Source organism: Macrobrachium nipponense, chromosome 22 (assembly GCF_015104395.2).
Source record: "Macrobrachium nipponense isolate FS-2020 chromosome 22, ASM1510439v2, whole genome shotgun sequence".
Lineage (NCBI taxonomy): Eukaryota > Metazoa > Arthropoda > Malacostraca > Decapoda > Palaemonidae > Macrobrachium > Macrobrachium nipponense.
In genome coordinates, this window is record NC_087213.1 from 10411810 (window position 1) to 10436942 (window position 25133).

Consider the following 25133-nt stretch of genomic DNA (forward strand, 5'->3'; position numbering starts at 1 on the left):
TATAGCGCCAAAGCTATAGCACAAAGGCTATAGTGCCAAAGCTATAGCACAAAGGCTATAGTGCCAAAGCTATAGCACAAAGGCTATAGTGCTAAAGCTATAGCACAAAGGCTATAGTGCCAAAGCTATAGCACAAAGGCTATAGTGCCAAAGCTATAGCACAAAGGCTATAGTGCCAAAGCTATAGCACAAAGGCTATAGTGCCAAAGCTATAGCACAAAGGTTATAGTGCCAAAGCTATAGCACAAAGGCTATAGCGGCAATGCTATATCCCAAAGGCTATGAGCCAAAGCTATAGCGCCAAAGCTATAGCACAAAGGCTATAGTGCCAAAGCTGTAACCCAAAGGCTATAGCGCCAAAGCCTATAGCCTAGTGCCAAAGCTATACCCCCAAAGGCTGTAGCGCCAAAGCTATAGCCCAAATGCTGTAGCGCCAAAGCTATGGCCCAAAGGCTATAGCGCCAAAGCTATACCCCCAAAGGCTATAGCGACAAAGCTATACCCCCAAAGGCTATAGCGCCAAAGCTACACCATCAAAGGCTATGGCCTGGAGGCTATAACATCCAAGGTATGGTACAAAGGCTATGGTGCCAATGCTAAGGAACAAAGACTATATCACCCCAGTCTTTGGCCCAGAGGCTGTGGTATAGCACAAGGCCCGAGCATATAGGTGATCTATGGTGCATCACTAAGTCGTGACCGGAAATAATTCAAAAACACAAAAATGTTTGTGTATTTTTCAACATAAAAAAGGTTAAAAAAAACAAGTGAGCTTTGAAAGCAGAGGAAATCCGTTAGCTTCGCTAGGGATTAAACTATCGCTTGGTAATCCTTGGGTTGATAACCGTAACGTTTCTTTGTATTACAAGTTCTTGATAAGTCATATTCATATAAGACCCTGAAATTCCTATTTTCACTCTACATGAATGCGATGTACCTTATCTCTTATCTTATCAAAGTCCGCATGAAGCAGGTCGTCGGGCATTGCCAATTGTACAATTAAACTGTTGTTATTTTTCCCAGTAAGGAACATTATCTTATGGAGTATGAAAACTTAACTTCAATCAAAAGACGCTTCTCAAACTACTTATAGAATTTAAGGTTGAACCGTAGTTTCTTTATGAAGCGAACAATCTCTATCAACAAGAAAAAAATATATATCGGGTATGTCTAGCTATGCCTCGGTATCAGTCGGGCAAAAATAAACCATTACAGCAGACGTGTAAACCAGTGCTTGTGTAAACCACTAATTTTCTCAAAAAGCGAACCTCTTCGACTTCTTTGCCTACTGAAACCGAAGCTACAGAAAATTCAGATAAAAATAAGTGAAGTGAATGGATTAATGACGTGGATGAGTTGATAAGAACTGAAGGAAGAATACACTTGGAGTATTAGTGACTGACAGGTTTATGATGCTAGATAGAAAGAATGTGCCCTAGTGATCACGACATTCGTGGAAATGGGCATCGTGGAAGAACTCATTGTTGATATAATGGAATTCAAAATCAACTACGAAAACAGTTTCTGGTGACATTGCGGTTAAAACTACTTTGGAGGAAAATGCTGTCTATATTACATTTTCCAATATTGGGTGGCCTAGTAGTTTGTGTACTCGGTAAGGACATAATTTGGTTAATACATTACGTTCTTATTAACACAATTTACCTAAGTGTCCTAATTCAGTCTACCTGAATAATTATTCAGACCTGTGATTCATAATTAATGTTTGTGATCCAAACATTTGGATATACCGTAATTTCTTATGGAATTCAAGTTCTGTCACTTTTTAGTATTGAAAGGTTACTTCAGGAGATCTCATTGTTTACGTAATAACGTAGTTTATCAAAAGGAACGATATTCAAACTGATTTCATCAATGAAAATTAGGATATACAGCCAACCACAGGGACACTTTTAGCCATTCAGCACAGAAGACAGTGAAACGAGATGATTTCATTTGTTGGGCGGCAAGACGTTAAAAAGTAAGCGGGAAATGGAGGCCGCGTCACAAAGACTTAAAGTGAGTGGAGCTAAAGGCCGAAGGGGAGCTGCGAACCACCTTGAGGAACGCCTACAAACAAAATTCAAATAAAGAATTAACAGAGTATAAAGTTTAGTTTTTGTGTAATTGGAAGAGCATTTCAAAATCTCTACACATGAATAAAAAAATATTTGGATTAGTCATACAGATAAACGACTAGCTATGTTTAGCTATCTTATCGGCATCGTTGAAACTTGAATTGTGTGTTTACTTTGGCTAAAAGCTGGCCTTCGCCATGTACGTCAGGGAAATTTGAAATGCGCGTGATGGTACATAACTTTCAGACACAAGGGTAAAGACTTTTCAAACAATACATATATCCGTAAATTACATATACAAAATTAATGTTCTTTGCGCCATTTTAAAAACTAGCGAAATAAGACTGTGCTTAAAGCAGTTGCATCACTAGTTTTAAAAACAAGCCATAGCAAATAAGTCCCTCACAATGAAATCCTAACCATAGTATTTAGAAAGGTACCAGTGACTTTTAATCAAAATGAATAACACCACCTTTAATCTATACAAGCTGTCAGACACGTATTATAGATGAAATGATTGTTAATTAAGAGAGTCAAAATGATAAAGTATAAACATCAAGGTTTTAGCAAAGGAACTTTTAGAAATAGGGCAATGTTTTTTTTCTTTATGGCTTGCCAAACTTACTTGTGTACAAAGTTATCTGTTGATTAACAAAACTGTTCCAAGGACAAGTCTAATACCCCATGAGGAGCTTACTGCACATCTGATAATCGTTAAAAATCCAGACCGTGCACAGAGTATACTGCAAGTTGATAAACCTCTCAATGATTTAGTAAGGCTCAATCTCTCAAGGATTAGTTTCTTTTTTTTTTGTACCTCTTCATAACTGCCGATTACACAAGACTCAAGGTTTGCTTGAAGTTTCAGTCCAGCTTGGCAATGGGTTTATGTAGAGCCGGGTCATTTGAATAGGTAACAATTACTGTGCCTAACCATTTGAGAAAGACTGTGAATAGTTGGTGGATAGTTTCGATTGTTTCCACATTAAACATCTTGTATAATGGGCGTTATGTCTGTCGTCCTGTTCTAATTCAATCACGGCCAAACGGCTGGTCCCGATGGGCATGAAACTTGGCAGAGGTATAGTGGTGACCCCTAAGATGGCTTTTAATGGGGTTTCAGCCTACCTCCCCCTCAACCCCACCCCCTAATGGGGGTTGTCTCCGTATTCAAAGGACGGGCAGGTGGAATACCGTAACCGAAAATTCAAGGAAAACATTTGCCCCCCCCCCCCCCCCCCCCTCTCTCTCTCTCTCTCTCTCTCTCTCTGTGTTTTTATTGTATTTTTACTCTGTTCATGAGGGGTTTCAGTTAGTACAAAGAACCATAAGTAATTCAACAGTATACAACTTATCAATACAGGGCAAAAAAAGGGTGCTTGCACATACTTGCGTTCTTTTGAAGTGCGCTTGGACATACTGCGTTTTGAAAATTTGGCTATAAAGCCAAGCAATAGGGTGCTTTCAGCCATTAAGCGCATAACAGTGAAGAGGGAGAATTAGAGTGGTGGGACAGCAAGATAAAAGAAAAGAAGTGGGACTGGAAGTAAAAGGTTAATAAGTTAGTACATCGCCTCAGTGACGTGGTTGGTATGGTGTTTGCGTCCCACCTCGGTGGTCGCTGGTTCGATTTTCGGCCATTCCATTGAGGAGTGAGAGATGAGAGATGTGTATTTCTGGTGATAAGTTCTCTCTCGACGTGGTTCGGAAGTCACGTAAAGCCGTTGGTCCCGTTGCTGAATAACCACTGGTTCCATGCAACGTAAAAACACCATACAAACAAACAAACAAACAAAATAAGTTAGTTCAGCCAGGGGCCAAAGGGTTGCTACCAAGAAACCTTGCAAAGATCCTTTAGTAATGTCTATAGGAGGAAAATTGACAGAAATCATGTTCAAAATATTCAGAGGATCAAAGATAGTCTACGGGCGACTGCAAACCTATATCAACACTACGTAACGTCTCCCAGCCTGGCTCAGTCTCTCTTACCAATATCCCTTATAAAAATAAGCAGGAAAAGTGTTTTTCTCAGCCCGAGTTTCAGGACGACAGCTAAAGTGACCCTAAGGATCGGGACAAGCTGTCTTGCAACCTTCTTATTTGCCTTCATTTTCTACGGTTTAAATTCTCTAACCATGCAAGGATAAAAACACCTACTCCAAGCACAGAGGCCTATGGAAAAAAACAGTTCAACACGCAGTATTGAACCAAGTCTAACATTGTGTATACTTATTAATAATAAAACTTTTTATACCAAGAAATATCAACTTTCTTAAGAATTTAACTCTTAAAAGTTAATGTTGGGCTGTTCAGCTCCCCTGAACCTGAAATCTGACCTTTCACTTAAACCAACCTATTTTACAGGCATTCACAGCCCAGATCGGTCTTGTAATACCCAAACAAAATGTGAACTCCCGCCTTGGACGCGTCCCTACCCGACCTGCGTAGACCAGGAGTGCCGTTGTAATGAAGGCCAATGTGTTATTTACACTACTCAGGGCAGTAGCATCGCTTATTATTGCGGGACATGTGGTGAGTATTTAGTTAATTGGGTACCAGCTTCAGTTAGCTCCATTCACACCTTCAAATTGATCTAGTAAATATAACAAGTGTCATTTCATATCCAGCCAAAATCTCCTCTGCTATTCGATCGTAACTCAAGTGTTAAATCATGACGTAGTTTAATGAAAGCAACGCTACTTTATTCAAATTAATTTTTTCCTTCAGGTGTCTTGGGCTCCGAGTGCAACGTAACCAATCCTTGTGTCCAAATACCAATGTTGTGCAAGACAGACAATTTCTGCCACTGCGATCAAGGGGATGTCTACAGGGAGTTATGGTAAGCCGTAGGCAGGTGCCTAGCCAAAAGGTGGAAATTAAAAAAAAGTTTTATTCACGAATATGTTAAACTGGGGCCGAATGAAGATCGATAAGAGGGCCTCCAAAATTAAATCTTGAAAGGGAATTATGTACACTGAAAATTGAGGCGTTGACACTTGCATGAGTCCTTGCTAGTTTGGTGGAAATCTATTTGGAATTGATTTACTTTATTTTCGTTTTTACATTCTTCATTGTAGAATGTTTATGCAATATATTTACCGCAATACATTTTATAGAGTTCTCTACAATCCACTCTTGCACCCAACATTTTTTCTATATTGACAAAGGATACAAATAACTATCGTAAAACTGTATATTCATATACAAGATAAATCTCAATGGTTGACCATTCGGATAAAATTTAAGAAAATATCCTATGAATTAATAACCATTAGCCTACAATGAACAAAAGTAAATTTCAGTTTCAGAAAAACCACTGTTACTTATACATTGATTTGCAAGTACTATATCCTTCGCACCAGACGCAGACCACCACAAGAAGCTTCCTCGGTGCTTAGGTGAAAAAAAAATTATATAATAAGAAAAAAGTAGTTATGCTTTTAAAACAGACGAAGTATTATAAAATCATCCAAAAAATTAGAAAAAACACTACTAAAATTTTTTAAAAAATATATAAGAAAAATGTGGTCATACTTTTAAAACAGACGAAGTATTATAAAATAATCCAAAAAATTAGAAAATAAAACTACTAAAAAATGTTAATTTTTTTGTTTTATGATTAATTTGTTACAGCGTCGTATACAAACCTATACCAACAACGTTCAGGAGTGACATCCTCATCGTGACGCTCGTGATTTTGCTCGTCTTACTCAGGGTGATTAAATCGTAAGTATCTCCTCCCCCTCCGTCTCTCTGTCGCCCCCCCCACCCCCCGCCCACTTTCTCTCATCCAGCTCTCTCTTTCTCTTTCTCCCCCCCCCAGCTCTCTCTGTTTCCCCCCCCAGCTCTCTCTTTCTCCCCCCCCATCTCTCTCCCCCTTCCTCCAGCTCTCTCCCTCCCCCCTCCCCCAGCTCTCTCTCAAATACTCCAAGCCCCACCCCCCTTAAACTAGCTGACTTTAAGTTCAAAACGTACCCCTCGGAAAGCCCATTGTAAGGTTAATGGAGTCTACGTTACAGTTAATATTACCAATTCACAATTTTTCATTAACATTGACATGCACCCCTTCCAGATAGAATAGCCTACTTGATTTCGTCAGAATAATGTAAAATTTACTCATACATATTTTTGTACATAAATCCTTCTTACATTAAATATGTAATTTATCCCACAGGTGGGAAAGACTTAAAGCTTTATTGTGCAGGCGATGCATAAGAACGGAGTCCGAAGAATCTGTAAGTAAATGAATTTTATAATTTCGAGATCAATAATACGATCACTTTTATAAGGAAAATTGTTCGGTAAAGCCGTATAATGGTTGGGCATTTATATCTATTTTCGTGTTCAATAATAATTCATATTAGTATAACATTCGAAAGTACCAACGACAGACTAGTATTTGTGAATGTATGGCAACTCAATAACGTGCCATTTTTAATGGGTAAAATTCACTTAATTTCCTTCCTCAGACAGTGGTAGGAATCAACCCACGAAGCGGCGAAAAAAGTGCAGCTTATACCATCTCTAACTCTGACTTCATGGTCACATCTCACGTAAGTATAAACGACCCTCAAGATCTCCGACTAAATTCCCTTCTTATTCGAGGAGTTTCTTCTAACATGACTACTACACCAACCCAGTTTTATGTTTTAACTTTACTACAACACCGGCGCTGAAGGATAGCATTCTCAGCACAAAAACTACCAAAGAACTTTCTAAGCTGGACAGTCAGCTATAAATTTATAGTCTCAAAGCCAGCAGGACCCAGAACTACTTTATTGTGAAGGGTGGGAGGCAGCAGCATTATTTTAATTAGGCATACCACTGCAGCCACAAAAACTTTAAAGTAACATACCTTTGTCTCTTGCATTACTCAATATTATCAATATAAACCTAAACCCTTTTTGGTTGTGTTGCAGCATTGTTCGGGATAATGAATAAAATTCTTAAGTAGGCTATCATTTCGAAGCTGCTAATACCTGAATCATCTAAACTAAGGGAACAAATTCCCGTTATACATTGTTAGTTGACAGACTAAAATTCGTATCTCATGAAAATTAAGATTTATTAAAAATCTTCAACATTGCCTAAATGATAATATACTAATGATCAGTCGAGATCCTAATTTCCCTTTACGGAATCACTGCAATTAGCTTAACTTACATACTCCTAAGTGTGAGATACCTTACAACCAGTTACTCTTATTACAAGTATATACAAAAGCTAAACACTTAAACCCTGCACTCGCACTAAGGCCCGTATTTTCCCTTAGGACTCTGACCTCGAATGGGCGCTCGAACTCTCTCGACAACTAGCCAGTCCAACGGAGGACTGGCTGTCGATGAGGTCATTCGCGCTGTCCTCGCCATCGTTAATCTCCAGGAGAAGAAACCAATACTATGAGCAACAAATATCCCTGGAGACTATATCGGAGCCCGGCCCATCTGTGTGAGTATTTCGCGGGTATTTCTACACTTAAATAGTCTCCAGCAATGTCTTGCCCATCAACAATGTAGCACACGAACTTTTTGAGACTAGCTTGGGACATTTAATTGACCAAAGTGTTGAGCCAGACTGGGTGGACTTACTAACAGATTTAGCCTTATCAACGCAAACCTGTCCTCCTATATGGTATGGACAGCTTTCGTGTCATCCTACTAGCCATGCTGACTTACTGACAACATACTTTCTTTTGTAACCCGTATTTCATGGGCTACCTCCAGAATCTGCCCCTCGACAGTTTAAGGTTTCTCTCGACTCTCTCCTAATACCGAGGGTTATTTTCATCTTACCACACCCACTTAAGATCTTCCTTCATTTACCTTTTACCTTAATATATACTAGCATACGGCAAGCCATTGCAGCAGCTTAGGTGTCATGTTAATTCTCCTGACTTTAAAAATTTTCACGTTTTTATCTTTATACCCTGGTACTGACAAGTAGTCTTTACGTTCAAATTCAATATCCAGTTCACTAATTGGGTGAAATTGAGTTTAACAAGTCGAAATTAAGATTCTGGTGCAGTCCAAGGCACACAGAAATTTTGGCGACCATATTGATACTCAAGCTTAAATTAAATTTGATCAAAACTGCACTGGAAAAATACAATTAACCCAATCTGATTATCAACATTATTTAATGTACTAAAAAATATTTCACCAGTAACTTGCTGCAATTTCGCCTTTATTTAATTTTCATCTTTTTATTAAGAGCGAATACTGTGCACCTCAGTCTGGCAAAATTTACTTGTGAACTTCACAAGTATCTATAGTTAAATTTTCATGAAGCATAAAGGTAAATTTTGATATTAGCATTTCTTATCTTGGATGCTAGTCACACCATTCAAGTAGCATGATTTTGCTCAAGAGTATCTGAGCCACTATACGAGTACGTAGTCTAAGCCACATAAGATATAGTTAACCTATAGAATTCAGGGCCATGGCCCAAACTCCTAGGGTTGGGAGGGTGACCATGTATCCTTGGCTTATGGAAATTCTGTTTTGGTTTGACTCGCGGGTACAAAAGCACGAGCGTGTATATCAGGACTGTGTCACTCCATATTTTTCATACATTTTCTCAATCTGCTTTGGGCTTGTTGCGCACCCTAATCACTCAGTTGCTTCCCAAAGCATTCGGGTTCAGTGCTTGCTAAGTTCTGTGTTGCGCAAATAGCCTTACAGATCAAAATTTAGTCAAATACAATCTGTTTATGCTACTTCAGTATGCAGAGATACTGACGACACTGAAGATACTGAACTAAGCCTTACTTATCAAAATCAAAGACTTCACTAGTTTCAATAACCCACCTTATATTACCTGAATTGCCTGTTCTTAAGATTCAAACGTTCCTTTAAGCCAGCTTCTTAAGACCAGATGTGCTTGGACAAAATTTGAAGTCAGATTTGCGCTGAATTGTCATACCTAGACAACTTCAAAAACATTTTTTGGAAGGGTATAATTTTTAAGAAATGCTCCTTACAAGACTTGTTAAACTTAAAAATCAACAAGGTTCAGCTTGCACCGTTCTTTAGGCTTGTCAAGTTCCAAAACTTCAATATTGCTCAACTACGAGTGTCTATTTTACCTGTCCAAGATGTTTTAGCGTTAGCTTTTATGAAGTTAATTAAAAGGTATTTCTACAGAAGCAATCCGCGGTGGCCTAGACTATGGCAATTGACGTTTTCCTATGTTATTTTACCCACTGAACAAGAATTTAAAGTAATATTTATTCGGACGGCTGTAATTAACCCCCAAGGGCCAGTACTAAACACAGCGACTCGACCGCCGACCAAAATCGGCGGAAGAACACCAAAACCAATATGGCGGCGATACCAAAACAACAACAAACAAAGTAGGGAGCGACTACATATCCGCGACGATCGATTTGTGTGCTCTGTCAGTAAGGCCGTGGCGAAACGGCGCTTCGCGCCTTATCCGCATACTTAAAGATTCTTGGCAAGCACGGCATGTACTGACAAGAGGTAATGTAGCGCTGCGCCGCGCTAGCCACAGGGGTTACAGTAAGGCTACTTACCGTGGCGGATCACACCTAAAGGCATTCCTGTTGTGGTTGATCCGACAAATAGCTCCACAACACTCAGTTTTTTTGCTTTAGAATTAAATTATGTCCTTGAGCATATTCAGTCACAACTTCTTTACCACTACTAGACAAATAATGATAAAATTCACCGTAACCCACATTGCACTGCAAACAATCGGTAGGAAATCGAAGGTCTTGTCAAAATTAATGCTAGAAGGGCCAGCCACTGCCTCTGCCGTAGCTGCAGGAAGACAAAATGCCGGGTTTTGCTTCATTATTCGAGTATTCAGTCAAACAAGGATACCAGTGGACACTGGACAGGTAACTATTACTCCGCTGAAATGCTAGTGAAACTTAGTTTCCGACTAAAGTCGTTCGTAATTGGTTATGAAACCCATGACGTCATAACGATGTCACACCTCTCAGCCAATAATGAGTAACTGGAATTGCTTTTGTTTGCGTAAGAAAGTAAGTTAGAGGGCTCATTAAAAGTAAACATTACCGTAGAGGAAACACCTCTCCCGACTTAGTAAAATTAGAGGTAAAACCTTATCAAGCTCATTTAATTCCACCCCGTTCAATCTCATATAATGACTATACTTTTTATATTGCTTTTCACATGCTCTTTCCATGTACGGTGGATTATTTAATATCCAGTGCAGTGTGCTTCTGAAGTATTACCTTTAGTACTGGCCCCTGGGGGTTTTACAGTCGTCCGAACACCATGAAAATTCTTCTTTTAAAGAACCTAACAAACGTTACATCCAACTCCTTGCAGATCTATAGAAAAATGAAGGATATTTGGGTAATTCAACTCTGTGCAGATCTATAGAATAATGAAGGATATTTGGGTAATCCAACTCTGTGCAGATCTATAGAAAATGAAGGATATTTGGTTAATCCAACTCTGTGCAGATCTATAGAAAGAAGAAGGATATTTGGTTAATCCAACTATGCAGATCTATAGAAAGATTAAGGATATTTAGTTAATTCAAATATGTGCAGATCTATAGAAAAATGAAGTATATTTGGTTAATCCAACTCTGTGCAGATCTATAGAAAAATGAAGGATATTTGGTTAAATTTACATTAGATTTTAATTTGGTGAAAATCATAATTCATGTTAAAGAAAAACTTTTCCACTTCATCTTACAAGTTTGAGTAATGTGCAAGTTCTGAAAGCTATCAGCCAACTTTGGAACTTTATTTGAAATCTGCTTTTAATGTGATTTTGACAACTTCCACACAGATAAGATGTTTTGATATTTAATTAGTTTTTTACAATGAGGCCTGAATGACTAAAATTGACATTTGAATTTCATTACCTATTACAAACTTAGGGCCAGAATAATTTAATAAGAGGCGCAAAGGAACAAACATAAGAGACAAGGTCTTGTCAGTGACTGATACTTCCTTAGTCCAAGTTACGTGTGGGGTTCGGGGGTCAAGTGACCTAGTTTCCCACCGTGGTCCACTTTTACTGTTACAGGTGTGTAATGGGTTACTGAACCTTAAAGAGGTTAGTTTTAATCACCAGGCGAATAATTATTTTTATCTCCAGGCAATGCACAAGATGACAAGGATCTACTCTGTTGTATTACCAGCACGATTACTGCATGCATAGACACCTCGGCAATAACTAAATATCCAATAGCAATACAACGCTAGTGAAAATATAACATCAAAACAGGTTAACACAATTATACCGGATATGGTAAGTTGATTGTAGGATTCTGAATTACACTTGAACCCTAGACATTCTCCAGCAAAGAAATAGGCACTGTATTTAACAGATAATCCAGAATAAGACGCAAGTAAAATAGTCTTAACATATCAAGTTAGCTAATACAGAGCCAACATTCGCTTACGGCGCCCCAATTCAGGTTTGGTGGTGATTAAGGTGTCTAGTATAAACAAAAATAAAGATAAAAACTGATATACCCCAATCATTTGATAAACATAGTTGCTATAATACTCTTTGGAACACGACGGTTTTAAGGTATTTTACCAGAGCACAACAATAACCAAATGGCAATACTATAGTAGAATGGAAAAAAAAGTTATCTTAAATTACAGAAAAGACGTGCGCCAGATAAAAGTAGTGTGGTAACTGTAAGCACTCTTAAGCTTGAATCCTCGACATTTCCCAATGAAGGAATAACTCCCCACAGCAACAATTTACCCTAACTAAGCTGTAAATATAGCTCTTTGAATCCAATGGACAGCGCCAGCACCCATTTATGGTGCCCTAGTTCAGGTTAGCTGGTGGGTTGAGGGATCCAGGTAGAACTGGTTGCCGTAAGTTAGGAAATGGCCTCCCAGACAATGCTTGCCAGCCGTGTCAAGCCATCAAAAAAAGAAAAAGAAAAAAATCTAATATACCTAATCCTTACAATACCAGGCAGAAAATCTAGTCTTAGCAACCACGTAAAATCATTGAGAACTAATGAACAGAGCCAACACTTAAATGATGGCTGCACAAGTTCACGTTAGGTGGGGTTGGTAATTCCAGGCAGGATCAGGAACCTTCAAAAGTATAATCACGTGGTGTAACACTTAAAACCCTTACAGGATTTTTAATACTGATCAAGAAACTTGACTAAAACCTCCCAGTATCCTAGCTGAATTTTAATGAAGATATATGAAAATTAGTCACGGTATACTTGAAATATTTTACGGTAAATCACTATTTTTAGTTATTAGACCTTGTTACCCGAACGCATGCTCCTTACTACCTATCTACCTCTCAAGTCCAATAGTACCTTATGCTTCCCTCAACAGAAAGGGCTTACTTATTATATGTACATCTAATTATCGGAAAGGTACCAGTGGAGGAATAAACTGTAATATCTTATGACAAATTTCACATAGTCACCTCAAAAGCAAACCTTTCCAGGACATTTCATGGCACCTAGAATTTATCATATAATTTAATACTCCTAGTGCTACGTATTTTGTCTAACTGCACTTCGTTATCGACTATACTCCAGAATTAACATCATACAACAGTACTTACCGATAATCACAAAACCAAGCCCGGAAATCAATCACAAACTTCATACACACACACGACACTGTTACTACCGGTAATTTTCACACGCAACTGCCACCCTTTCTTTACCCAACGTCTTCTTTGCCAAGGACAACTGAGTCGCAGTCTGTTTACTAAATTCCGGTTTTTGTCTTCCTTGTTTTATTCTGTTTTATTTTACTGTAGTTTGATGATGTTTTGACGATAGCAGACAGAATTCATTACATAATTAACAGAGCTCCCTCTCACGCACACGAACACAACAAAAGTTTTCGATAATAAAAACATCAGTTTCCTAGAATTGACGCACTGATCAAAATTCTATCAACTGGTCTGCGTACGTAATTTATCGTTGCAACGACTGAGGTCACTGACACCGTTTCATTAATTAGTCATTTGATCAATGCCACTCGTAATCATTCTCAGAGCAGGAATTTCTCCATGCTACAAACATCAGTATTAACATTGATTAAATTAGAGTTACTAAGGGAATTTTAGCGTTTGTGTTAGAATGTTCACAACAGATAATGGTTTTACACTTGTAACCTTTGGTGTCATTATTTTTACGTCAAGCATAATTATTTTACTTTCTAGATAATTTGCGATCGTTTCAGTCACTGTGGCCGAAACTGGTTTATATTTTATTTTTTTTTACGTAAATCCTCTATTCAGTCATAATGAAAAAAGCCAATTTTAGAAAATGTGATTTTGACGATGAGTAATTTTTGAAAAGTGTCAGAAGCTTCGAACAAAATCTATGACGGGTATAAATCCATTCGTCACACCTTTTTCTTTTCAGACATTATTATGTAAACGGTATCCTGAGCATTCTGAGTGAAATAAAAAAAAAATTATAGTAAAATGTTCAAGTGTTTCACTCTGAGATGTCTTATTTTGCATTTTCTGAGTTCATCACACAATTTATAAACTCAACGAAATTGAATACTGACAAATTTTTTATATAAAAAATAATCTCCATCTAATAATTTTCTTATTTGCCACAACAGTTCCAGTGAGGAGCAGAGGGATAGCCTATCTTTGAGCGACTTTCCTAATCCGCCTTCCATAGAGTCTTCCAGTCGTTTCTCCGTTTCCAGTACCTACCCATCCAGACGACCTTCCAAATCAACCGCACCGCTCAGACGTTTAAATAACCTGAGTTTTAGGCAATCAAGGAGGTCCTCCTCGGCTTCTAGTGGCAGCTTTCACTCAGCAGATTCTTCCTCGATAAAGAGAAACGCCGTGAGAAGGTCCTCATCAGCAGCATCAAGTATTACGTCAAGAGATTTCTCTTCAGGTAGCAGCAGCAGCAGAAGCTCCTCTAACTGCAGCCAACCAGGGAAATCATCTGGAATAGATATCAGAGACCGTCAGTCTTTGAGCTGTTCCTCATCAGCCTTATCCGCCTTTCCCTCTTCCAGTAGGCCGTCTGTTTCTTCAGAGACGGCAGATGCTTCTGCACTGTCCGAGTTAAAACTTTCGCCTGATCAGCAGTTAGCTGAACCTTCAGTGAAGTCTGAGTACACATCCCCCTCTCCAGCTGCTGAAACTGAGTTAACCATTTCACAACAATCAGACGAGAACATTGACAGCCTCAGTGGCACATCTGCTTCGTCTTCGAGAGCAAGTTCTTTCCAGTCTTTGCCAAGAGAGTGATCAAGTCAGTTGTGCGTATAAATGATTTGTTTGTTTGTATTGTGTTTTTACGTTGCATAGGACTATTGGTTATTCAGCAACGGGACTAACGGTGACTTCCGAACCACGTCGAGAGTGAAATTCTATCACCAGAAATACACATCTCTAACACCCCCAATGGAATGCCCGAGAATTGAAATCACGGCTATCGAGGTGGCAGGTCAAGACCATACCGATCACGCCACTGAGGCGCTACTATATATAAATGATTTAAGACAGCTTTTATTTTCATATTCAATATGCATGTAATTAAACATATGCGGCTATGCCTAACCGCACGTGGGCCTGTAAACAGGTAATGCAAACTTAAATGCACTGAAAGTTACAGAGTTTCTGAGCAGTGGTGCCAACCCCTCTAACCCTACGCCCCCCACAGGGGGCGAGAAATTACCCTAAGCAACTGCAAATAACCCAACATTCTGTGGCCATGATCATAAATAAATCTTTAGATTATGTTTATATGTAATATCACGAATAATGATAAGCATACTGATCTAAACCTACCTTGTTACATTACCCTACACTTGAAAATATTGCTTTGTCGTCTAAGATTTTGCCCAGATTACCCTGCGCGTAGGGTAATTACCCTACAGTTGGCAACACTGGCTCTGAGGCGGAAGGAGCTGTGCTCGCTTGACTAAGCCGTGTCATTCACGATTTCACGTCCCTGGACTCAATTACTACCTAGAGATGTAAATAGATGTTTTGAAATCAGGACTTTTATTATTTCATGTGCTTGCTTTTCTTTGTTCCTTTTAGGTACGACATTAAAATGTCTTCTGGTTTAATCGATGTTTGCCATTGCTAATCCTAAGTACACTATTTAGGTGGTACCTCATTGTTAATAATAACGAAAACTATTGCAGTTTTTCTTGATATTTGTACTACACTGGAATGCCTTTCTTTAGATCGAGTATTTTGTGTCTTAGTCTAGAGTGATAATTTTAACTTTTTTGGATAGGTGTATATTACAGGATAATGGGATGAAAGAAAGAAAAAAAACTGATGCTACTTTTGCTTTAAGTAATCATTCATGAATATATATATATACATATATATATATATATATATATATATATATATACATATATACTACATATATATACATATATATACATTATATACATATATATTATAATATTATACACACACACACACACACACACACACATATATATATATATATATATAGTATATATATATATATATATATATATATATATATATATATATATATATATATATATACAACCCATTTTCGTAATTTGTTTCCCTTAATTCTAATGCCTTGATTAGGCCGTGGTTATCTTAGCAATTTAAATTCGTGTTGAATATTCATCGCATAAAATGTTGACAAAAGCAAATGAAGTGGTTGCACTTGTTTATATGTATTCACTATAATCATATCATGAACATTTCCCGCTCTACAAAAAATAATAGAAGTGTTCTGTCTGCAATCAGGCAGCACCTCTGTGATGGAAATAATATTGATAATCATTCTAGTTTAGCGTTTAACATTACATACAATTAATTGTTATTTGTTATACTCGGCAAATAAATCATGATGTTACTTTTATGTTGCTTGATTTCATCCGCAAATTCTAGTCATGTCTGAATCTATCTCACTGCGACCAAACATCTCAGACCAAGAATATCTAAGTGTTGGAGGGGGGGGGGGGAGGGCGGGGGGGGGGGGGGGGCAGAGCAAGGAAGACATCCTAGCTCTCAGTGATGGTAAATGCTGCATGCCAGAAAACTACAAAATTTCAGTTCTTTCAATTTATGGGTTGTGTTTTTTAATTTAAGTAATCTCTCTCTCTCTCTCTCTCTCTATATATATGTATATATCTATATATATATATACTATATATATATATATATATATATATATATATATAGTATGTGTGGGGCATGTGTGTGTGTATATATATATATATATATGTATATATATATATTTTCTATATATATAATATATATATATATATATATGCAAATTCAGAAACTTCGTAAACAGATTATTCCAGTTGCGTAAGAAATCTGTCATCATGTCTTGTTCTGTAGTACTTGTTCTCTAATCATAAATGGCGCCTGGTCAGAAATGGCAACATATATATATATATATATATATATATATATATATATATATATATATATATATATATGTATATACATATTATTAGATTAAAGTAAATTAATAATTTGTTAATTATAATTTGTTAATAGTTGTCCAACCTTTTGATCTTATTTTAGGTTAAGTTTTTTTTTTTTAACAAGTTAGTATCGTTTATTAGTTCGACGAACTCTGTAAGGAAGGGAGTCCTATGACTTCGCAGTTTTGCTTTGTTACCGCCTTCTCCCCCCCGGTTATTAGTTGAACCATTGAAGTGTCGTATTAACGATCGTTGTTTTTCTCTCCTATGAGTCTGTGTTGACTCGAGTGGAAGGCTTGATTCGTAAGGGTGGTGAATTCGTGGCAGAGTTAGTTCGAGTTCTCCTCACAGCTGACGCCTTGCCACTTAAAACTTTGGTCACTTCTGCAGTTTTGTACGGAGATTTGAAGATTTGGATCACGGGCTTCTTTAATCCTTCGCTGCTTGTGTGTGGTCGCTGGTGTTTGTCACCCGCGGCATTCGTCAGCCACGCCCCTCCCCTCGTTCATCGGAAGGATTCCGAACGAGTTGGCCCGTGTCTACTGGGAACGGCGCAGTTTGTGGCGTGCGAGAACCGTTGACGTCCCGGATTCTCGGAGGCTACCCACCCTCGGTGTTCCCGTGGTATTTTGGGTTGCCTGCAGGCATTGCAGCTTGACCCGGTTGACCTCGGCATCAGCGTCAGTGAGTTCTTGGAACTCGTGGAGACAAGTAGGGCGGCTTTCTACAGGTATGAGATATTTTTGTAACTATTAAGACGATCGTGGATCGCTGAGTACCTGTAGATTTGCACGCCCCTGGTTGCAGTACGGTCTTCTGGATCTGGTATGACCTGAGGAGATGATTCTCTAAGCCTCTTGTGATTATTACTTTGCATCTATTTGTAAGATTATTTTTTCGTAATTCATTGTTTTTTATTTACTTAAGTTCAGTTTATCATTTAAGTTAGTTTGTCTGTGTTAGGTAGGAATAATATTAAGTTTCCAATTTATTTTCTCTTGCTTCCTTCTACCTAACTTAGTTTATTAGGTTAGATTTTTCTGGCCAGTAATTTGACAGGTACCTGCCTGAAGTGTCACATTTAAAATTTCCTATTTCTTATGTTAGGGTTTAATTTAGCTGTAGGTGATCTTTTATAGATCTTAAGGTTGGTTTTCCCTTGATTTATACATTCATTTATTTTGGTTATTATCGTTACCAACCATTACCTTTTTTTTTGTGTGTGTTTGTAAATAAAAAATATTAGTAACTTTTTGTTGAGGTGGTGTTCTTGTTCCTAAGTTGCTGTGTTACATTTTTACTGACCGCAAATTCTGAGTAGAGACAAGAACCCTTGAAATTACGGCCGTAAATAAGGTCGTAACAATCTGGCGACCGTGACAGGATTTGCGCTCAGGTGTACACAGTAGTTGGGACTTTAGAACGCTCCTCAGTGGGGGTTATAGTATTTATTTTTGGAAATACCTTTCTCTCCTACCACTATGGATAATTTGGAAGACTTTGAGTTTAGTCCTGCAGAGTTCTTAGGGTCTGCCGACTGTATTAGGCATTTACCCATACTAGGTAAGGAGTATCTTGTTAGTTGTGCTAGGTGGTTAGGTATTCCGTTCAAAATGACGGATACAAAGAGGAAGTTACTAATAATGGTAAAGAACAGTGTTATGCAAGGTTTGGCTGAGGCTGAAGGGTTAGTTGGGGAAAATATTAGTGATAGAGGTAGTGAATTAGGAAATGATGATAGGCTAGTTGTAGATGATAATGGTATTAGTGGTGGTGCAGGTTTTTCTCTATTTGATGATCCTCCTCAGACTGGACTCATTTATGAAGGACCAGCCAATTTGGTGCCAAGAGGAAATATAACTACAAACCCTTTCTTGACTGAAGAGAATTTAGGGCCAGCAGTGCCTACAATGCCTGTAAATTCTGAATCAAAGGAAATTCAGGAATATGATTTAATTTGTAAAAAAAATAGAGTTGTTGAAATTGGAGCATGCAGAGAACGAGAGGGTGAGGAGGCATGAGATAGAGATGGCCAACCTTAATTTGGAAATGGCTAGGTTACAGGGGGCTCCTAACCAATTTAGCACCCCACGAGGTAGTCAGCCTGACAGGTTTAATATTGGTGCTGCATTAAAATTGGTCCCCATTTTTGATGAAAGGAATGTTCCTGAATTCTTCAAGGCCTTTGAGAGGGTGTCAGCTCGGTTGTCTTGGCCACCAGAGATGTGGACAGTGATGATTCAGTGTAAACTGGTAGGCAAGGCAATCCGGGTGGGTATAATGCCTGGCCTTGGAAGAAGGGATAGCCAGGGATTATCACAAGGTAAAGGCACTAATTTTAAAAGCCTATGATTTGGTCCCTGAGGCATACAGGTTAAAGTTTAGGAATTTTAATAAACATCCTTCCTTATCGTATGTAGAATTTGCCAGGTTCAAGGAGGAACAGTTTGACGACTGGTTGAAAAGTCGTCAAGTTGTCACTTTTTCTTCCTTGAGAGAACTCATGCTTTTGGAGGAGTTTAAGAAATCTTGCTCCAAAGAACTAAGAATTTATCTGGAAGAATTGAAGGTCACTAATTTAGGTAAGGCAGCTCAAGTGGCTGACGAATTTGTCTTGACCCATAGAACAGGTTCAGGCAATTTCGCCAGCAAGGATATGAATAGTAATAATGTAGTAAAGTCAGCGAATTTTCATAAAGGAATAAGAGGTGATAATAATAAGTCTAAGAATTCTGTCGTTCAGAATAATTTCTCTGTTAGTAAGAATGGAAAATTCACGAGTAAACCTGGTACTCGTGTATTTTCCAATGGAGGTAATTCTGGAACGAGAAATAGTAATATGAAGACTTGTTTCTGGTGTAATAAACCCGGTCATTTCCAAGCTCAGTGTCACGCCAGAACAAATTATCTTCAAAGGAATAATCCTGTGGCTTTAATGCCAAGTGCATCTCCTGACGTAAAATTACCGATAATAAATAGTGGTAGTGGTGGTAATAGTACGCCTGGAGATGGAAATAATAATCCACAGGAATGACTAAAATATGATAAATACATATGGCCTGGTAAAGTAATTTATAATTCTGTCATTATTGATGTTAGGTTTTTGAGAGATACAGGGTCTGCTCGGTCGTTAGTGCTGGAAAGCAGTTTAAAAGGTTTGGTGAAGTATTCAGGGAACTTTATTGTTCTGGGAGGTTTCCCGAACACAATAGTTTCAGCTCCTTTAGTAGAGGTAATGTTGTCATTCCCTGGGTATTATGGAAAGACAGAGTTGGCCGTTGTCGAGAGTCTTCCTATAGCTGGTATTGATGGCATATTAGGAAATGATATGATTAATAGTGATGGCCAGGAATTATTCCCAATATTGTCAATCAATAAGTGTCCAGTGGCGGTTACCACTAGACAGAGGCCGCAAGGCTGCAGACTTATTAAATAAATGAATGAAGTTAAATTTGAGTAGTTTATGAGTAGACGTTAGATGTAGTATAGACCCGGGTCAGTAGTAAGTAGTGTAGTAAGTAGTGATAATGTAATTCCCGATTGGGATCGAGCAGCTTTTATTGAAGCCCAGAAGAGGGAGTTTAATTTTAATTTAGGTGATACGTCTGACTTGACAAAGCCTCGATTCTGGGTAAAAAGGGGCATATTATATAGGGTGAGTCGTCCCCTGGTTGCTACTGATCCCCAAATGTCTCGTATTGAGCAAATAGTGGTGCCTTCTCAATTTCAGAGACAAATATTAAATTTATCTCATGACGATTCATTCTCTGGTCATTTTGGTGTCTGGAAGACGTTCCGTAGGTTGGCTAAATGTTTTTGGTGGCCAGGAATGAAATCGTCAGTAAAACAATATGTGAAAGAATGTCCAGTGTGCCAAGTGGTAGGTAAACCTAATCAGACAATTGTAAAAGCACCTTTATATCCCATACCAGCTATTGGCGAACCATTTAATGAGCTGGTAGTTGATATAGTAGGCCCTCTGCCTAAAACTAAAACAGGTTTTATCTATTTACTGACTGTGATGGATCGGGCATCACGATTTCCTGAAGCCATTCCCATGAAGAAAGTCACATCTAAGGCTGTATTTGACCAGTTGGTAATTTTCTTTTCGAGGTATGGGATCCCTCGTAAGATACAAACTGATTGTGGAACTAATTTTACTAGTAAGGAATTTCGAAGTAAGTGTGCAGATCTGGCCATTCTGCACACTACTAGTGTTCCTTACCATCCAGAGAGTCAGGGAGTGGTGGAAAGATTCCATCAAACTCTTAAATCAATTTTAAGAAGATTTTGTTATGAGCATGGAGAGGAATGGGATAAGGGTCTTCCTTTTGCTCTCTTTGCTCTTAGAAGTCATCCAAATTCATCCACGGGCGTGGCTCCTTTTGAATTAGTCTTTGGACATAAAATACGGGGCCCTTTAGAAATTTTATATGAGGTTTTGGAATCTGATCAAATAAGGGAGACGAACGTGGGTGAATTTGTTGATAATCTTAGAGGAAAACTTTCTAGCGCCTGGAAGTTTGCTAGAGAAAATTTAGCTAGCTCTCAGGCTGCTATGAAGATTAATTATGACAAGAAAACTCGAGCACGGTCGTTTGAGCCTGGGGAATTAGTTTTGGTGTTGGGTACTGATTCGGATAACTTCCTTGAACCAAGGTATAAGGGGCCTTGGAAGGTGTTGAGGAAGGTATCCGATCTTAATTATAATAGAACTCCCGGGACCAAACGAAAGTGTCGAAATTTTTCACACTAAAACTTAATAGACTGAAAACCTTATATCTCTAGTAGATCTGATCCTTTGGAAACAGGGTATGAATCGGTTTCTTTGGTGGCAGAGGTGCTTCCTGATGGGTCTGAGGAAATAATTAATCAAGTACCTTCAGATGCTCTATCCAAGAATGTGCAATGTTTGGATGGGTTAGATGAGCATCTGAAGCATCTTGATCTAAATCAAAGAAGGGAAATGGAAGGCTTAAAGTTCGTTCTTTTTTTCAGATTTGGTTAGAGATTCTCCCGGATTGACCAGTTTAATTGAACATGATGTGGTAGTAGGAGAAGCTTCACCAATTAAACAAAGTCCTTATAGACTAAATCCCACTAAAATGGATATAGTCAATAAGGAAATAGAATATATGCTGAAGCATGATTTAATACAACCTTCTGTTAGTCCTTGGAGCTCCCCTATAGTATTGGTGAAGAAATCCGATGGACAGTATCGGATGTGTGTGGACTATCGTAAAGTTAATACACATACTAAAAATGATTCCTTTCCTCTTCCAAGAATTGACGACTGTATAGACCGCATTGGTTCAGCAAAGTATATTACCAAGTTGGATTTGCTCAAGGGCTACTGGCAAGTTCCTTTGTCGGATCGAGCAAGAGAAATTTCAGCATTTGTCACCCCATTCGGCTTGTATGAATGCAAGGTCATGCCTTTTGGGATGAGGAATGCTGCTTGTACTTTTCAAAGATTAATGAACCGTGTGGTCTGTGGGTTAGAAGGTACCGAGATCTACATAGATGATCTTGTTGTTCACAGTAATGATTGGAAAACTCATTTACTCAGGTTGGGTAAAGTTTGTGAAGCTCTCCGTGCTGCGGGCTTAGTCATTAACCTCGCTAAATGCGAATTTGGTGAGGCCACAGTTGTGTATCTGGGTCATGAGGTTGGTCTGGGTCATATAGCCCCGAAACAGGCTAATGTCGAGGCTATAACTAATCTAAAGAGACCGTGCAATATCCGAGAAGTTCGAAGGGTGCTAGGTATGACGGGATACTATAGGAGGTTCGTTAGGAACTTTTCTGACATTGCTCGTCCCTTGAATGATCTTTTGCTAAAAAATAGGAAATTTATTTGGACTAGCGAGTGTGAAGAAGCATTCATTAAAATTAAGACTATTCTTATGTCTAAACCTATTTTGATTTCTCCGAATTTTCAAGCTCCCTTTATAATTGCTGTTGACGCTAGCGATGTAGGCATTGGAGGCGTTCTCTTTCAAAAGGGTGAGGACGAGGAGGTGTACCCAATATCCTACTACAGCAAAAAGTTGTTAACGGCAGAGCGTAAGTATTCAACTATTGAGAAAGAGGCTCTCGCCCTGATCCGTACCATATCTCATTTTAAACCATACTTAACTAATCTTTCTTTTCCAGTGGAGGTATGGACGGATCATAATCCGTTAGTGTTTATTGAACGGATGAAAGGGTCTAACCAAAGGATTTTACGTTGGGCCTTGCAGCTGCAAGAGCTCAACTTGGTAATTAAACATATTAAAGGATCTGATAATAAGATCCCGGACACCTTGTCTAGGATGTAAAGTGTTTATTTTTGTTTGGTCTCTCCCTGCCTCTTTCGCCCTGCTCGTTTCTCTTTGTGTTCATTTAGAGTGAAAGCAAGTGCTGACTTTATGGATTGTTCCGACGTTGTTCGGTTGTTTCGTTTATTTATATGATAATTTTTTTTTTTTTTTTGCCAGTGTTTTTTTTTTTAGTTTAAGTATTAGTTGTAAGAAATATTCAGTTCTATATTAGTCATAGTTTCTTATTAGCTGATAGGTAGGTCTTTGTGCCATTTGTTATGACTTTAATTTTTAGCAAGAACTTTTGGAATTTCAGAACTTTATCATTTTCTGTGATTTAGTACATTTTGTTCTTCGCTTTAGAATTATGTTCGATTAATTTTTATTTCATTTCCAGGCTTTGTATTTAATTAGACTGTTTATATATTGGTATGTTTAATTGAGGTATATTTAATGCCGACCTTTTTATTTCAGAATGTGTAATGCACAATTGTGTGTGCTTTATTAGATAATTCTATACATGTTTACATTAAGGTTATCTTTATTTTTAAGATTGATGCTATTTTAAGATTTAATTGATTCTTTAGGTTGTATAAAAATTTTTACTCTATTTGATTAAAATTTTTTTTGTAGGGGGAGAAAGGTATTAGATTAAAGTAAATTAATAATTTGTTAATTATAATTTGTTAATAGTTGTCCAACCTTTGATCTTATTTTAGTTAAAGTTTTTTTTTTTTTTAACAAGTTAGTATCGTTTATTAGTTCGATGAACTCTGTAAGGGAGTCATATGACTTCGCAGTTTTGCTTTGTTTACCGCCTTCTCCCCCGGTATTAGTGAACCATTGAAGTGTCGTATTAACGATCGTTGTTTTTCTCTCCTATGAGCTGTGTTGACTCGAGTGGAAGGCTTGATCGTAAGGGTGGTGATTCGTGACAGAGTTAGTTCGAGTTCCTCCTCACAGCCTGACGCCTTGCCACTTAAACTTTGGTCACTTCTGCAGTTTTGTACGGAGATTTGAAGATTTGGATCACGGCTTCTTTAATCCTTCGCTGCCTTGTGTGTGGTCGCTGGTGTTTGTCACCCGCGGCATTCGTCAGCCACGCCCCTCCCCTCGTTCATCGGAAGGATTCCGAACGAGTTGGCCCGTGTCTACTGGGAACGGCGCAGTTTGTGGCGTGCGAGAACCGTTGACGTCCCGGATTCTCGGAGGCTACCACCCTCGGTGTTCCCGTGGTATTTTGGGTTGCCTGCAGGCATTGCAGCTTGACCCGGTTGACCTCGGCATCAGCGGTCAGTGAGTTCTTGGAACTCGTGGAGACAAGTAGGGCGGCTTTCCTACAGGTATGAGATATTTTTGTAACTATTAAGACGATCGTGGATCGCTGAGTACCTGTAGATTTGCACGCCCCTGGTTGCAGTACGGTCTTCTGGATCTGGTATGACCTGAGGAGATGATTCTCTAAGCCTCTTGTGATTATTACTTTGCATCTATTTGTAAGATTATTTTTCGTAATTCATTGTTTATTTACTTAAGTTCAGTTTATCATTTAAGTTAGTTTGTCTGTGTTAGGTAGGAATAATATTAAGTTTCCAATTTATTTTCTCTTGCTTTCTTCTACCTAACTTAGTTTATTAGGTTAGATTTTTCTGGCCAGTAATTTGACAGGTACCTGCCTGAAGTGTCACATTTAAATTTTCTATTTCTTATGTTAGGGTTTAATATTTAGCTGTAGGTGATCTTTTATAGATCTTAAGGTTGGTTTTCCCTTGATTTATACATTCATTTATTTTGGTTATTATCGTTACCAACCATTACCTTTTTTTTTGTGTGTGTGTTTGTAAATAAATATTGTAACTTTTGTTGAGGTGTTTGTTCTTTTGTTCCTAGTTGCTGTGTTACATTTTTACTGACCGCAAATTCTGAGTAGAGACAAGAACCCTTGAAATTACGGCCGTAAATAAGGTCGTAAACACATATATATTATATAATATATATATATATTATATAGATATATATATATATATATATCTATATATATATATATATATAAAGGTTTTTTTGCCACGAAGTAAAAAATGAAAAAGCGAGATAGCCAAGTACTTTCGGTCCTTTTCGGAACAGGACCGAAAGTACTTGGCTATCTCGCTTTTTCATTTTTTTCCTTCGTGGCAAAAAAACCTTTATTTATACATAGCATCACGTTTTATATACTTCGTGATCAAGTTATTCACACACACACACACACACACATATATATATATATATATATATATATATATATATATATATATATATATATATCGCATCCTTAAAACATATCGTTTAAAAATTGGT

At 38.1% G+C, this 25133-nt stretch overlaps 1 protein-coding gene across 1 annotated transcript; it reads left to right on the plus strand.

Moving 5' to 3' along the window:
• Nucleotides 1-1167: 1167 nt before the first annotated feature.
• On the plus strand, nucleotides 1168-15362 carry LOC135198483 (serine-rich adhesin for platelets-like). The gene is made up of 8 exons (XM_064226066.1): nucleotides 1168-1615; nucleotides 4443-4610; nucleotides 4806-4917; nucleotides 5712-5804; nucleotides 6253-6313; nucleotides 6548-6631; nucleotides 7351-7526; nucleotides 13657-15362. The coding sequence occupies exons 1-8, from the start codon at nucleotides 1561-1563 to the stop codon at nucleotides 14303-14305; spliced, it is 1398 nt and encodes a 465-aa protein (XP_064082136.1). The 5' UTR covers nucleotides 1168-1560; the 3' UTR covers nucleotides 14306-15362.
• Nucleotides 15363-25133: the final 9771 nt, after the last annotated feature.

What these genes read in the sequence shown, in the direction of transcription:
- LOC135198483 (XM_064226066.1), top strand. Translation starts at nt 1,561, where the DNA reads ATGCTGTCTATATTACATTTTCCAATATTGGGTGGCCTAGTAGTTTGT. An exon ending in TTACTCAGGGTGATTAAATC is followed by an intron (nt 5,805 to 6,252) that starts GTAAGTATCTCC and finishes TTTATCCCACAG; the next exon opens with GTGGGAAAGACTTAAAGCTT. An exon ending in TCGGAGCCCGGCCCATCTGT is followed by an intron (nt 7,527 to 13,656) that starts GTGAGTATTTCG and finishes TTGCCACAACAG; the next exon opens with TTCCAGTGAGGAGCAGAGGG.